Source organism: Rhinoderma darwinii, chromosome 4 (assembly GCF_050947455.1).
Source record: "Rhinoderma darwinii isolate aRhiDar2 chromosome 4, aRhiDar2.hap1, whole genome shotgun sequence".
In the NCBI taxonomy this organism is placed as follows: domain Eukaryota; kingdom Metazoa; phylum Chordata; class Amphibia; order Anura; family Rhinodermatidae; genus Rhinoderma; species Rhinoderma darwinii.
This window is the reverse complement of record NC_134690.1, coordinates 324,015,806-324,030,873: the sequence shown is the minus strand read 5'-3', so window position 1 is coordinate 324,030,873 and position 15,068 is coordinate 324,015,806. Positions and strand designations below refer to the sequence as shown.

Here is a 15,068-nt window from a genome sequence, read left to right as displayed (position 1 = left end):
CCTGGTTATAGTGCATTTACAATTGCTCCTTAACCGGATTGAGAGGACCATCCCTAGAGCATATTGTTGTTGGCTCCCAAATTTTGTAGCAGGCTCCTAGACCTGGCTAAGATTTGTCTAAGGGCCTTTTCACATCAGCGTTCGCTTTCCGTTCAGGGGTTCCGTTTGCATCACCATTGATATCGGTGATATATGTAGACCTGGTTAATCTTCTATATTAACCCCTTAACGCACTAGGACACACCGGTACGTCCTGCATTGAAGTGCTTTAGGGCACCGGGACGTACCGATGCGTCCTGGCTAAAAACTGTCACCCTGTCAAAGGACAAGGTGACAGAACTGTGCCGTTAACTGTTTATGACAGTTGACCGGCACAGTAAGACGGCAGGGGACCATTCACAGCGCTCTCCTGCCGGCGATCGCTGTGATTGGTCAGTCAAAGCAGACTAACCAATCACAGCTCCATGACGTGTGTATGTGATGGCGCTGGCTCAGAAGCTGAGCCAGCGCTATCACCTCCTGTAATTAGCTGTCCGACGCCCCTCTGCAACGGCCAGGACGGGAGCTAGGCTCCGATCCGGCCCATTAACCCCTTCGATGCATCGATCAACGCATCGAAGTGTCTTGTAGCCTGTCGGCAACCACGATGGTTGCCACGGGCGCGGGTGTCAGCTGTTTGTCACAGCTGACATCGTGCCCTAACGGCCAGGACCGGAGCTAGGCTCCGATCCGGCCGATTAACCCCTTAGATGCAGCTTTGGCTGCATCTAAGTGATTAGATCGTACCCTATAGTTGCTAATGACAACCATCGGCACCGGTGGGTGTTCCGATGGTTGCTATGGCAACCGTAGCCTAACAATCGCTTCCTAGTACGGAAGCCTATTAGGCACCGCCGGGAGGCGAAGCCTAATAGGCTTGCTGTCAGTAAATAGCTGACAGCTCTAATACACTGCACTATGTAGGTAATACAGTGTATTAGAATAGCGATCAGGGCTTCATGCCTTCAAGTTCCCTAGTGGGACAAAAGAAAAAGTTAAAACAAGTTAATAAAAATGTTGTAAAAAAGTTTAAGTTTCATGTTAAAAAACACTATAACATATGATCTTCCAGGTCTGTGACCCGTCCCTCCACTTCACCTAATCGCTCATTAACTTTTTGCATATCGTGCCTAATAATAGCGATATCTTCCTTCATGGCACCCACCTTCACATTCAAGGTAGACAGTGTGGAATTGCAGTAGTTAATAGCCAAGAAAACGTCTCTTAAAGGAACAGTGTTACCACAATTTTTTTTTTAATATGTTAAAGATATTAGTGCTTTATTAAAAACGTTTGGATTAATTTGTGTGTTTGTGTGTTACTTTTTCTTATTTTTACACTTTTTCTTCCCTATGGGGGCTGCCATTTTTTTTTCCATTTCTGTATGTGTCGATTAACGACACATACAGACATGGAATATGGCAGCTCCAGTCCCATAGGGACTGCGAACGGGGCCCGTTCCATCCACTAACATGTACGCCGCTGTGTGGGAACGGCGCATGCGCCGCTCCCACACAGTCCAATTTGAAATGCGCGCCGTCCGGCGCCATTTTCCTGTGGACCGGAATTCGCGGCCGGACAGTAAGATTACTACTTCCGGTCGCGGCTTCCGGACTTGTGCACATGGAGCAGCGGCAGCAGACGGAGCGGATGGACCGGAGGGAGCGGCGGCGACTGGAGCAGGTAAGGGATTTCTATGTATGTTTGTGTTTCAGTGTGTGTTTACTACTGTATGTAAACCTTCTACACTGTGTGTTAGCTCAAAAAATGGCGACACACAGTGTAGGAGGTTAGACCGTTCAAACCCCTCGTTTCTCCCGGCACTAGCCAGGATAAAGGAGGGGGGGGATGCTGAGAGCTCACTAGAGCGAGGGCTTTTTACCCAATTTTGCAGCATAAAGCAATGCTGCAATTTTGGGAATAGCTCCATCTAGTGACCAGCAATGGGAAATATTATAAATTAGAATCCAATTGAATCCAATTTATAATATTTCCTAACTCGTGAAAAAAAATAAAAAATTAGAACAATGTTTAATCACCTATACACTAATTGTTTAACTAAAAAAAAAACAAACATATTTTGCTGGCAACACATTCCCTTTAATGTAGCCTCACCTCCCTCCATTGCCTGCTGCACAGATATCGACTCCCTCCTTGATTCACCAGCCGGCTTCTCAGCTGCCCTGGAGGCCGTAGCACTCACTGCTGCAGTCCCATCGAGAACAACAGGATCAGGAATATGCTGCTCCCCAGTGCACCTTTCCCTGGGCTCATTTGCAGTACGGGCAAAATGCTCCAGTCTGTCCGCGATCGTAACCACCGGCTCCACCGGCTCAACATGCTGCACAGCCCGCATTTCCTCCCCGTCGCTATCTTGCAGATCCTGGTTCACCGGTCTCTGAGTACATCGTGCCTTACTTCTGGTCATGTTTCAGCTCACCAACCCTCATTCACCGCAGCAAGTGAAAATCAGCGGAGGTACAGCAATCCGGGTATGTTTCGCTAAATATAGATCACCTCAGGCAGAGTATCGGATAGTTTAAAGGAACAGTGTTACCACAATTTTTTTTTTAATATGTTAAAGATGTTAGTGCTTTATTAAAAACGTTTGGATTAATTTGTGTGTTTGTGTGTTACTTTTTCTTATTTTTACACTTTTTCTTCCCTATGGGGGCAGCCATTTTTTTTTCCATTTCTGTATGTGTCGATTAACGACACATACAGACATGGAATACGGCAGCTCCAGTCCCATAGGGACTGCGAACGGGGCCCGTCCCATCCACTTCAATGTACGCCGTCTGTGTGGGAACGGCGCATGCGCCGCTCCCACACAGTCCAATTTGAAATGCGCGCCGTCCGGTGCCATTTTTCTGTGGACCGGAAGTCGCGGCCGGACAGTAAGATTACTACTTCCGGTCGCGGCTTCCGGACGTGTGCACTTGGACCAGCGGCAGCAGACGGAGCGGACGGGCCGCAGGGAGCCGCGGCGGCAGGAGTAGGTAAGAGATTTCTATGTATGTTCGTGTTTGTGTGTGTTTACTACTGTATGGAAACCTACTACACTGTGTTAGCTCAAAAAGTGGCGACACACAGTGTAGGAGGTTAGACCGTTCAATCCCCTCGTTTATCCCGGCACTAGCCAGGATAAAGGAGGGGGGGATGCTGAGTGCTCACTAGAGCGAGGGCTTTTTACCCAATTTTGCAGCATAAAGCAATGTGGTTGCTTTACCACATGCAATGCTGCAATTTTGGGAATGGCTCCATCTAGTGACCAGCAATGGGAAATATTATAAATTAGAATCCAATTCAATCCAATTTATAATATTTCCTGACTCGTGAAAAAAAATAAAAAATTAGAACAATGTTTAATCACCTATACACTAATTGTTTAACTAAAAAAAAAAAAATCATGTTTTGCTGGCAACACATTCCCTTTAAGGAGTTCTCTGCAGGAGCTCACCAACGTGCGTCTCTCTACATGCTCAGCAAGCCACGCCTCAATAAAAACCATGAAAGATTCAGAAGAAAAAAAAGAAAAAAGAAAAAAAAAAAAAAAAAAAAAAAAAAAAAAAAATCGACACAAGAATTTGTGGCCTTATTTAAGAAAACCGACGACCTAGAAAATAGGTTACGTCGTAATAATATCAGACTGATTGGAATACCGGAAAAATCGGAAGGTCTGAACTGCACAGAATATCTGGAAAAATGGCTGCGTACTTATTTTGGGGAGGACGCCTTCACACCATTATTTGCTATTGAGCGGGCTCACCGTGTGCCGACTCGCCTATTTCCACCTGGGCACCCACCGAGGCCTATACTGGCTAAGTTACTACACTATAAAGACCGGGATATTATTCTACGGAAAGCGAGGGAATGCCCGGATCTGGTTATAAATGGTGGAAAAATTTCCGGATTATTCAGCAGAAGTACAGCGTTTAAGAGCGAGATTTCTAGATGTCAAGAAGAGGCTGAGAAATCTTCAAGTGGCGTATTCTATGCTAGACCCAGCGAAGTTGCGTGTCGCAGCTTTGGGAGGAATTCATTTTTTTGAAAATCCGCAAGCGGCCATGCAATGGCTTGATGGACACGAGAGGCAAATATGTGTCAAGACGCCCTGAAATATGTTTCATATATCCTATTTTGCTGGTCATATATCCTGTATTGTGATTAATGAAATGTAAAGGAATGAATATGTGATCTAATCTGTTGCTATTTACTGATCTCTCAGGCAGCACTGATGGGCTTTATGCCCTGCAAGTTTATTGTTATATTTTTAATGCAGGATACGTGTTTAGATAAAATGGTCATACGATCTGTACCATTCTATTGTGGATTTGTATATTTCATCAGTAGGAACTTCAACGCCCACTCTCTCGGTGAGAGAGGTTTACTATGTTTATATGTGGGGTTTTCTTTTGGGGGGATTTTGGGAATAAAGTCGGCACCTAGTTGGATTGTACACCGCTGTTTACAGATGACACATGTACGGCTAAATATTGTGTTTCATTCTAAATATGGCGAATTCAGTCAGATTTATTAGTTGGAATATTAGGGGAATGGCTGATGCCACAAAACGTCAGGCCATTTTTCAACTTATTAGTGAGCACCAGCCGGCGAGTGTCTGTCTGCAAGAGACACATATGATAACTGAAAGATTACAACAGTTAAAGGTAATGTGTTGCCAGAAAAACATGTTTTGTTTTTTTTAATTAAACATTTAGTGTGTAGGTGATTAAACATTGTTCAAATTTTTTTTATTTTTTTCACGAGTCAGGAAATATTATAAATTAATTCTAATTTATAATATTTCCCATTGCTGGTCACTAGATGGAGCTATTCCCAAAATTGCAGCATTGCAAAATTGGGTAAAAAGCACTCGCTCTAGTGAGCTCTCAGCATCCCCCCCCTCCTTTATCCTGGCTAGTGCCGGGATAAACGAGGGGTTTGAACGGTCTAACCTCCTACACTGTGTGTCGCCATTTTTTGAGCTAACACACAGTGTAGTAGGTTTACATACAGTAGTAAACGTACACAAACACGAACATACATTGAAATCTCTTACCTGCTCCTGCCGCCGCGGCTCCCTCCGGCCCGTCCGCTCCGTCTGCTGCCGCTGGTCCAAGTGCACAAGTCCGGAAGCCGCGACCGGAAGTAGTAATATTACTGTCCGGCCGCGACTTCCGGTCCACAGGAAAATGGCGCCGGACGGCGCCAATTTCAAGTTGGACTGTGTGGGAGCGACGCATGCGCAGTTCCCACACAGACGGCGTACACAGAAGTGGATGGGACGGGACCCGTTCGCAGTCTCTATGGGACTGTGGCTGCCGTATTCCATGTCTGTATGTGTCGTTAATCGACACATACAGAAATGGAACAAAAAATGGCAGCCCCCATAGAGAAGAAAAAGTGTAAAAATAAGAAAAAGTAAAACACAAACACACAAATAAATATAAACGTTTTTAATAAAGCACTAACATCTTTAACATATTAAAAAAAAAATTGTGATGACACTGTTCCTTTAAAGAGGAGGTGGGTGGGATTTAGTGGTCACTCTACATACTCAGTATATTCTAGGGGATTAAGTTTTTTAGTACATAAACAGATTCCATTTAATTGTCTGGATATGGAGGTGGACGCAGAAGGTCGATATATTTGTGTACTTTGTACCATATATTCAAAAATGTTTATAATAATATCTATATACATACCTCCTCCTATTTGTAATAGAGTCTTATTAAAGGCCATGTCTTTTGTGGCGGATAAACCAGGGATACCTTTGCTCCTACTCGGAGATCTCAATAATATTCTTGATTCCAACTGGGACAAATGTAGAGAGGGGGACAGGAGTGAAGGGAAGGTTGGGACTCCATTTGGTACATTGGTACAAGAAATAGGATTGTTGGATATATGGAGATTATAACACCCTCGTGAACGGGAGTTTTCCTGCTGTTCATCCACGTATTCTTCTTTATCCCGTATAGATCTGGCCTTGGGGAATGAGGGTATGATGCCCTTAGTTAATCAGGTGGGAGTATCTACCTAGAACGTTATCAGATCATTCTCCCATTAGGGTCACGGTTGATATTAATAACCAGAGTCCCCAACGCCCGAGAATCTGGAAGCTGAACCCTTTCTGGCTGACTTTGGTTGATGGGCAAGGTTTCATTGCCCAAAGGCTAGAGGACTATTTTCAAATTAATTGTAGCTCTTCTTCTGTTCCCTATGTATGGGATGCAATGAAGGTGTATTTGAGAGGCCTGTTTATGCAGGCAATTAGCAGGCACAAAACAGCTACTAGGGTGGAGGATGCGAGATTACATGAGGAAACGAGTAAGGCAGAAGCGGCATTTATTTTAAATCCTACTGTGGTGCAGCAAATGAGTTTGCGAAGAGCACAAGAGGCACTTAATTTACATCTGTTAGCAGTAGCGAGCAGAAAACGGCAGTTTTTTGCACAGAATACCTTTGAAGAAGGAGAAAAGGCTGGTCATATGCTAGCAGTGGTAGCAAAGGCACAACAGGGGGTAACACATATCACTGCTTTAAAAACGGCGGAGGGCCATTTAGTTACAGAGAACTTGGAAGTTGTAAAAGTTTTGAGAGACTTTTATTCAGACCTATATACCTCCAAGGTGCATCCATCTACATCTGATATTTATACATTCTTAAATAAAGCCGAGCTCCCTAAGCTGTCAGGAAGCGCCAAGGCACTTCTGGATTCTCCACTCACGTTGGAGGAACTGGAAGAAGCGGTCAAACAGATGGCTAATAATAAGGCACCTGGGGCGGACGGGCTACCAGTTGAAATTTATAAAAAATACTCTGAGGTGCTCTTGCCCAAATTATTAGAAGTATTTCATTATTCATTGGATTGTGGTTCTTTGCCGGCTTCTATGCAAGAAGCCATCATTGTGGTCTTGCCGAAACCCGGGAAAGATCCTCAATTAGCTGATTCTTATCGACCGATTTAATTATTAACATCTGACGTTAAGATTCTGGCAAAGGCATTAGCTCTGCGGTTGAATGGTGTTATTTCTACCATTATACACCCGGATCAGACCGGTTTTATGCCCGATAGGTCGACAGCCATGAATTTAAGACGTTTATTTTTAAATCTTCAGCTGAGGGCAGACAATGTAGACGAAAGAGCCATTTTTTCACTGGACGCTGCCAAAGCGTTTGACAGTGTGGAATGGCAATATCTTTGGAGGCTATGGGTTTTGGACCATCTTTTATAGCATGGATTAAGGTCCTGTATTCTTGCCCTACAGCCAGTATACAGGCAAATGGAGGATTGTCTCCCCGGTTTGCTCTTGAAAGAGGGACTAGACAGGGATGCCCATTATCGCCCCTCCTGTTTGCCGTAGCAGTAGACCCCTTGGCAGCGCGCATACGTGTGTCAGACGATATTAAGGGCTTCTTGTATGGCTCGGTGCAAGAAAAGGTAGCGCTTTATGCAGATGATATGCTTCTATACTTGGGGGATGTGGGTAGCTCTCTGGCAGAAACAATATCCCTAATTGAGAAATTTGGGGAATTGTCTGGGTTTAAAATAAATTGGGATAAATCCCATCTGCTCCCTGTGGATTCAATGTGCTCTATACCAGGGGTGCATGGGGTACCTGTAGGACGTGTTAAACATCTTAAATATTTAGGGATCAAGATCACGACCTCCCCTTCTGAATATGTTGCTCTCAATTTGCAACCCCTTCTGGTCAAATTTAAAATAATGGCCTGGTGTAAATTACATCTGACAGTTGTGGGTAGGGTCAATCTTATTAAGATGATCCTAATGCCACAATTATTGTATATTTTACATAACTCCCCTGTATGGATCTCATTACGCAACTTTTATTATATTAATGCAATTTTTAGGGACCTAATATGGCGGAAGGGTCGCTCAAGAATTAGATTAGAAATTCTACAGCGCGCAAAGCATGATGGTGGTTTGGCCCTACCCAACCCTTGGATATATTTTCTTGCCTCCCAATGTCAGCACATTAAGGGGAGGGGGGAAATTATATCAAAGGGATCCAATGGATCGATTCTACAGGCACAGTTTGGACCATCTGTTTTATTCTCAGGTTTGGAGGCAGGTCACTCTATGTTGGCGGGCAGGAATACGCCCACATATACACTAATGCGTAAAGTATGGGATAAGGTTCGAGCTATTAGAGATATGGGGGTTTGCACCATTTTTACACCTTTATGGGGGAATAAGGCACTTCCGGAATTCTTCTCTCTTGAAGGATTTGAGGGTTGGAAAGCAAGAGGCATCCTTTATGTCTCACAGTTGCTCCAGGAGGATGTATTTAAAACTTATCAACAGATCCAAGAGGAGTTTGAATTACCTCTAAATTCCCTCTATCAATACTTACAGATAAGACATGCTTTTGCTGCCCAGAAGAAGGAGGTGGATTTGGCAATACACGCAGATGGGGTGTTGTCTGTTTTACATACCGGGAGTGTTACATCGGGGGTTATCTCACATATTTATCAGTTGTTGATCAGTAAATTTTTTGATAAATACCCCCTGATGGCTTCTAAAAAATGGGAAAGAGATATGGGTCCCATCTCTGAAGAACAATGGATAGATATTATGAAAGCAGTTCCGAATATTTCTCTTAGTGAGGCTGGGCGCCTTTCTCAATTATATATTATCCATAGAGTATACAGGACTCCTAAATTTCACTTTCATATTGGGGTAAGGAGTGATTCGAAATGCCCCAGATGCGCGGAAGCGGGGGCTGACCATATGCATATGTTGTGGTCCTGCCCACAGTTAACCACGTACTGGATGGATGTACTGAAGGTGATTCAGGAGGCCTATGGACCTGTGTTGCAAGGGACTCCTATGGAGTGCGTTTTGGGATGTATTATGGACACCCCACCCTCTACTTTGGAGCGGTTGGCTATTGTAAGGTTGCTATATATAGCTAGAAAACTAATTGCACTACATTGGATACAAGGCGCCCCGCCGACTAGGAGCGAATTCATTGCAAAAGTGAATAAAATGATTGTATTGGAAAAGGTTGTCTATGTAAAGCGCAAAACACTTAAAAAATTTGAATCCATATGGGGACCATGGGTAGGGGTAATGGAATCTGTATTATAAAATTTATTCAGGGACTCTGTATGACCGCCAGCCTTTACACGGTATTGGGGTTATGTATATAGATGTGGGATAAGGAGAAGGGGGGAAATAGAGAGGATTAAATATCTGCCATATATTATATCTGTTTTGTATTGTACATGCTTGTAGATGATTAAGCTACTTGACATTTGGAAAATGATCTGTCCCATGTACCTTGTATTTTGTGAATAATGTATTCGATATTTGGTACAATTTCTATTTCATATACTATCTAATTTGGAATTTTGTGACGGTGCCTGGGGGGAGGGTTTGGGATAGGGTTTGTTTAATATGTTTTGTACTATATAATTTTGAAACTTCAATAAAAAATTATCTGATTTTTTTTAAAAAAAACACTATAACAGCCTTTTTTCCTATAATAAGTATTTTTATTATAGGAAAAAACAAAAAACATTAAAAAAAAGTACACATATGTGTTATCCCCGCGTCCGTAACGACCCAAACTATCAAAATATCACGCTATTTTACCCGTACGGTGAACACCGTAAAAAAATTCAACAAAAAAATATTCCAGAATCGCTGTTTGTTAGTCGCTACCCCTCGCAAAACAGAATTAAAAAAAAGGGATCTAAAAGTTGCATGTACCCCAAAATTATACCATTAAAAACTGCAGCCCGTCCCGCAAAAACAAGCCCTCCCACCACTTTTATGACAGGAAAATAAAAAACGTATCGCTCTCAGAATATGGTGACACCAAAAATAAATTATTTGAAACAAAAGTGATTTTACAGTGCAGACGCTGCAAAACATAAGAGAAACTATATACATATGGTATCGCCGTAATCGTACCGACCCGCAGAATAAAGTGAAATTGTCATTCATAGCGCATGGCGAACGCGGTAAAAAAAAAATAATAAAAAACATCAGAATTGCAGGTTTTTGGTCACCTTGCTTGCCAAAAAAATGAAATACAAAGTGATCAAAAAAATCGCATGTACCCCAAAATGGTACCAATGAAATCTACAGATTATCCCGCAACATATAAGCCCTCACCCAGCTCCGGTGGAGAAAAAAAAAAAGTTCTGGCTCTCAGAACATGGTGATGCAAAATGTGCAGAGTGTCCAAAAGCGGATAAGATTGGGCGCCATTTATCAGTGCGACAGCGACCACACGCTCCAAAAGCCAAATGGCGCTCCCTCCCTTCTGAGCCCTGAAGCGTGCCCAAGCAGCAGTGTACGTCCACATATATGGCATCGCCATACCCGGGAGAACCCGCTTAACAGTTTGAGGTATTTGTCTTCAGTGGCACGAACTGGGCACAAAATATTGTGCACTAAAATGGCATATACCTGTGGACATTTGCAATTTTCACCATCCACTGAGCATTCATTTCTAATAGAAAAAAAAACCTGTGTGGTCAAAATGCCTTCAGGGGTGCAGTTTCCAAAATGGGGGTCACTACATGGGGGTTTGTTTTACTATTTGACTCCAGAGCTCTGCCATTTTGGGCTAATGCTGCGAAAATCACCAAAATAGGCCTCACATGCGCCTTTCACTCCTAAACCCTGTCATATGTCCAGGCAAATGATAAATGCCTTGAGGGGTGTAGTTTACCAAATGGGCTCACTTCTCATGGTTTTACACTCTACTCTGGTACCTAAGGGAGCTCTGCAAATGCGACATGGCGCCCGTACACCAGTCCAGCAAAATCTGCGCTCTAAAAGCCCAATGGCACTCCTTCCATTTTGAGCTCTGCCATGTGCCCAAACAGCAGTTTAGGGCCACACATCGGGTATTGCTGTACTCAGGAGAAAAAACAACACATAATTTGTTACCCAATTTCTCCCATTACCCCTTGTGGGAAAAAAAATGGGTGCAAAACTACATATTTTTGGGGGAAAAAATGTTTTTTCATTTTCACTGCCTCATTCTAATACAATCTATGAAACACCTGTTGGATAAAAATGCTCAGTGCCCAGATGATTAACCTGAGGGGTAAAGTTTCCAAAATGGAGTCACTTTTCAGGGGTTTCTACTGTACGGGTACCTCAGGGGCTCTGCAAATGCGACATGGCGCCCAAAAAACAATCAACCAAAATCTACATGCCAAGTAGCACTCCTGCCATTCTGAGCCCTGTGGTGTATCCAAGCAGCAGTTTATGACCACATATGGGGTATTGCCAGACTCGGGAGAAATTGCTTTACAATTGTTGGGGTGCTTTTTCTCCTTTATTCCTTGTGAAAATGAAAACCATTCAACATTTTAGTGGAAAGAATGTAGATTTTCATTTTCACTGCATAATTCCAATAATTCAGCAAAAAAACTGTGGGGTCAAAATGCTCACTATACCGCTAGATAAATTCCACGAGGGGTATAGTTTCCCAAATGGGGTCACTTTTGCTGGGTTTGCACTATTTTGGCCCCTCAGTGGCTTTGCAAATGTGACATGGGGCCGAAAACCATTCCAGCAAAACTTGAGCTCCAAAAGTCAAATGGCGCTCCGTCCTTTCTAACTTCCGCCATGTGTCCAAACAGCAGTTTATTACCACATATGGGGTATTGCTGTGCTCAGAAGAGTTTGCTTTAGAATATTGGGGTGTTTTTTCGCCTTTATCTGTTGTAAAAATGAAAAAATCTGAGCTAAAACTACATTTTATTAGAAAAAAATTTAGATTTTCAATTTCACGGCATAATTCCCATAAATTCAGCAAAAACCGTGTAGGGTCAAAATGCTAACTATACCCCTAGAAAAATTCTTTGAGGGGTGTAGTTTCTAAAATGGGGTCACTTTTGGGGAGTTTCCATTGTTATGGTCCCTCCAGGGCTTTGAAAACACGACATGGCACCGAAAACCAATCTAGCAAAATCTGCGCTCCAAAATCCAAATGGCCCTCGTTCCCTTCTGAGCCCTGCCGTGGGGCCAAACAGCAGTTTATTACCACATATGGGGTATTGCCGTAATCGTGAGACATTGCTTTACAAATGTTGGGGGGCTTTTTCTCCTTTATTCCTTGTAAAAACTAAAACATCGTATATTTTTTCAGGAAAAAAAGTAGATTTTCATTTTCACAGACCAGTTCCAATAAATTTAGCAAAAAACCTGTGGGCTAAAAATGCTAACTATACCTCTTAAAAAATTACTTGAGGGGTGTAGTTTCCAAGATGGGGGTCACTTTTGGGAGGTTTCCACTGTTTTTGCACCACAAGACCTCCTCAAACCTGACATGGTGCCTAAAATATATTCCTAAAAAAAGGAGGCTCCAAAATCCACCAGGTGCTCCTTTGCTTCTGAGGCCGGTGCTTCAGTCCATTACCACACTACGGCCACATGTGGGATATTTCTAAAAATTGCAGAATCTGGGCAATAAATATTGAGTTGCATTTCTCTGGTAAAACCTTCTGTGTTACAGAAAAAATGTATTACACATGAATTTCGTAAAAAAAAAATTGAAATTTGTAAATTTCACCTCTACTTTGCTTTATTTCTTGTGAAATGCCTAAAGGGTTAAAATAATTTCTGAATGCTGTTTTGAATACTTTGAGGGGTGCAGTTTTTAAAATGGGGTGTTTTATTGGGGGTTTCTAATATATAAGGCCCTCAAAGTCACTTCAGAACTGAACTGGTCCCTGAAAAAATAGCCTTTTGAAATGTTCTTGAAAACGCGAGAAATTGCAGCTAAAGTTCTAAGCCTTGTAACGTCCTAGAAAAATAAAAGATTGTTCAAAAAACGATGCAAACATAAAGTAGACCTATGGGAAATATAAACTAGTAAGTATTTTGTGTGGTATTACGATCTGTTTTACAAGAAGATACATTACAATTTAGAAAAATGCAGATTTTTGCAAATATTCTCTAAATTTTGGTGTTTTTGACAAATAAATATTGAATTTAACGACGAAATTTTTTCCGTATCATAAAGCACAACATGTCACGAGAAAACAGTCTCAGAATCGCTTGGATAGGTAAAAGCATTCTGGAGTTATTACCACATAAAATGACATGGCAGATTTGCAAAAATCGGCTGTGTCCACAAGGCCAAAACAGGGGTTAAATATAAAAATGTAGCTATAAAACATACTTGAAATGGAGTTGCCCAATCATTGCAGTCTCCTGCACTAAATAACATGATCTGAGGATTCAAAACTGCTTAGTTTTACAGACATTTCATACAAACGTTTGAAGCAAAGAGCCTTAAATATGCCGGGAAAACAAAGAAGTATAACAAAGAGAAAACACTTTATTTTTGTTTTGTGTCAAAAGCAGTTATTACCGGATTCGATATGGTCCGATGCAGTCCATCACCAGACATGTTTTCCCGTTAATGAGAACTATAAAAAAATAAAAAATTAATAATGTAATAAACCAATTTAGAAAAATCTGCCAATGGCGCTCCTTCCCTTCTGAGTCCTGCCATGTGGCCACATATAGGGTAAGACACAGCTCTGAAACACATACAGTGCATTCGGAAAGTCTTCAGACCCTTTCACTTTTTCACATTTTGTTATGTTTTGAAATGTTTCTACACCATGATTGGAGTCCACCTATGGTAAATTCGATTGGACACAGTGGCGTAGCTACTATAAAAAGTTACTATAGTAACTGGGGCCGATGTAATAAGCTACACAGGCCCGTTAGTAATAGTAATAACAATATACTTACCCTCCTAGTTCCCGAGCGCAGCATTGGTCCTGACGTTTTCGCACATCATGACGTCACGACGCTGTGCACCTCGCGACGCTGGATGGTGTCAGGAACACCGATACGCCCGGAGCTGAAGAGGGTAAGTATAACATAACTGTCTGCTGGAGCCCTGTATCTAAGCCTACCATGTGGTAGGCTTAGATACAGGGTCCAACAGACAGTATCACACATGGGCCCTGTATCTAATCCTACCATGTGGTAGGCTTAGATACAGGGCCCCGCAGGCAGGATCACATGGTGTGATCCTGTCTGCTGGGCCCTGTATCTAAGCCTATCACATTTAGGCTTAGATACATGGCCCATGTATGATTATCTCTGATGGGCCCTGTATCTAAGCCTACAAATGTGTTACTATTTATTTTTGTGTTTGTGCTTTTTTTACAGGTGTGGATGTTGGACTACTTTGAATTCGAGGACTACTTTGATGACAACTTTTTTTATTTTCAATAAAATGGTTAATGAGGGTTGTGTGGAGGTTTTTTTATTTCAATAAAATATTTTTTCTATGTCTTTGTATTTCTTTTTAACTTCATCACTACCGCCTTAGTACTGGCCGCTGACTGATTGACAGCGTCCATTACTAAGGCAGGGCTTAGTGTGAGGCCTCATTCACACGGCTGTGCCCATGATCACAGCCCGCGATTGCAGGCACAACTGGCCAACGACAGCCGCATTTTCTGCCCGTGCTCCCATACTTTGTAGCCTTTCTCAGTATAATAATACCAGCCTGCGGCCTCCCCAGTACCTGACTGTCGTTACAGATGGTCGGATACTAGGTCGCACCCGGCTCTTCCCGGTAACCCTGGTAGCGGTGGGTACCGGAGTAATAATGGAGGTTAGTGTTAGGGTATGTGCACACACACACTAATTACGTCCGTAATTGACGGACGTATTTCGGCCGCAAGTACCGGACCGAACACACTGCAGGGAGCCGGGCTCCTAGCATCATACTTATGTACGATGCTAGGAGACCCTGCCTCGCTGCAGGACAACTGTCCCGTACTGAAAACATGATTACACTACGGGACAGTTGTCCTGCAGCGAGGCAGAGACTCCTAGCGTCGTACATAAGTATGATGCTAGGAGCCCGGCTCCCTGCACTGTGTTCGGTCCGGTACTTGCGGCCGAAATACGTCCGTCAATTACGGACGTAATTAGTGTGTGTGCACATACCCTTAGCCTTTTCACCGGCTAACATTAATCCCCATATTTACGTTACTGAAGTGTTTAG

The 15,068-nt window shown here is 42.7% G+C and overlaps 1 protein-coding gene across 1 annotated transcript in view; it reads right to left on the bottom strand.

The window, feature by feature from the left end:
* The window catches only part of LGALS8 (galectin 8), a 56,679-nt gene that overhangs the window by 40,383 nt on the left and 1,228 nt on the right, over positions 1–15,068 (bottom strand). Inside the window, exon 2 of the mRNA XM_075862803.1 lies at positions 13,407–13,464. Coding sequence (XP_075718918.1) covers positions 13,407–13,445 — 39 coding nt within the window. The 5' untranslated portion in view covers positions 13,446–13,464. The remainder of the gene's footprint in view (positions 1–13,406; positions 13,465–15,068) is intronic.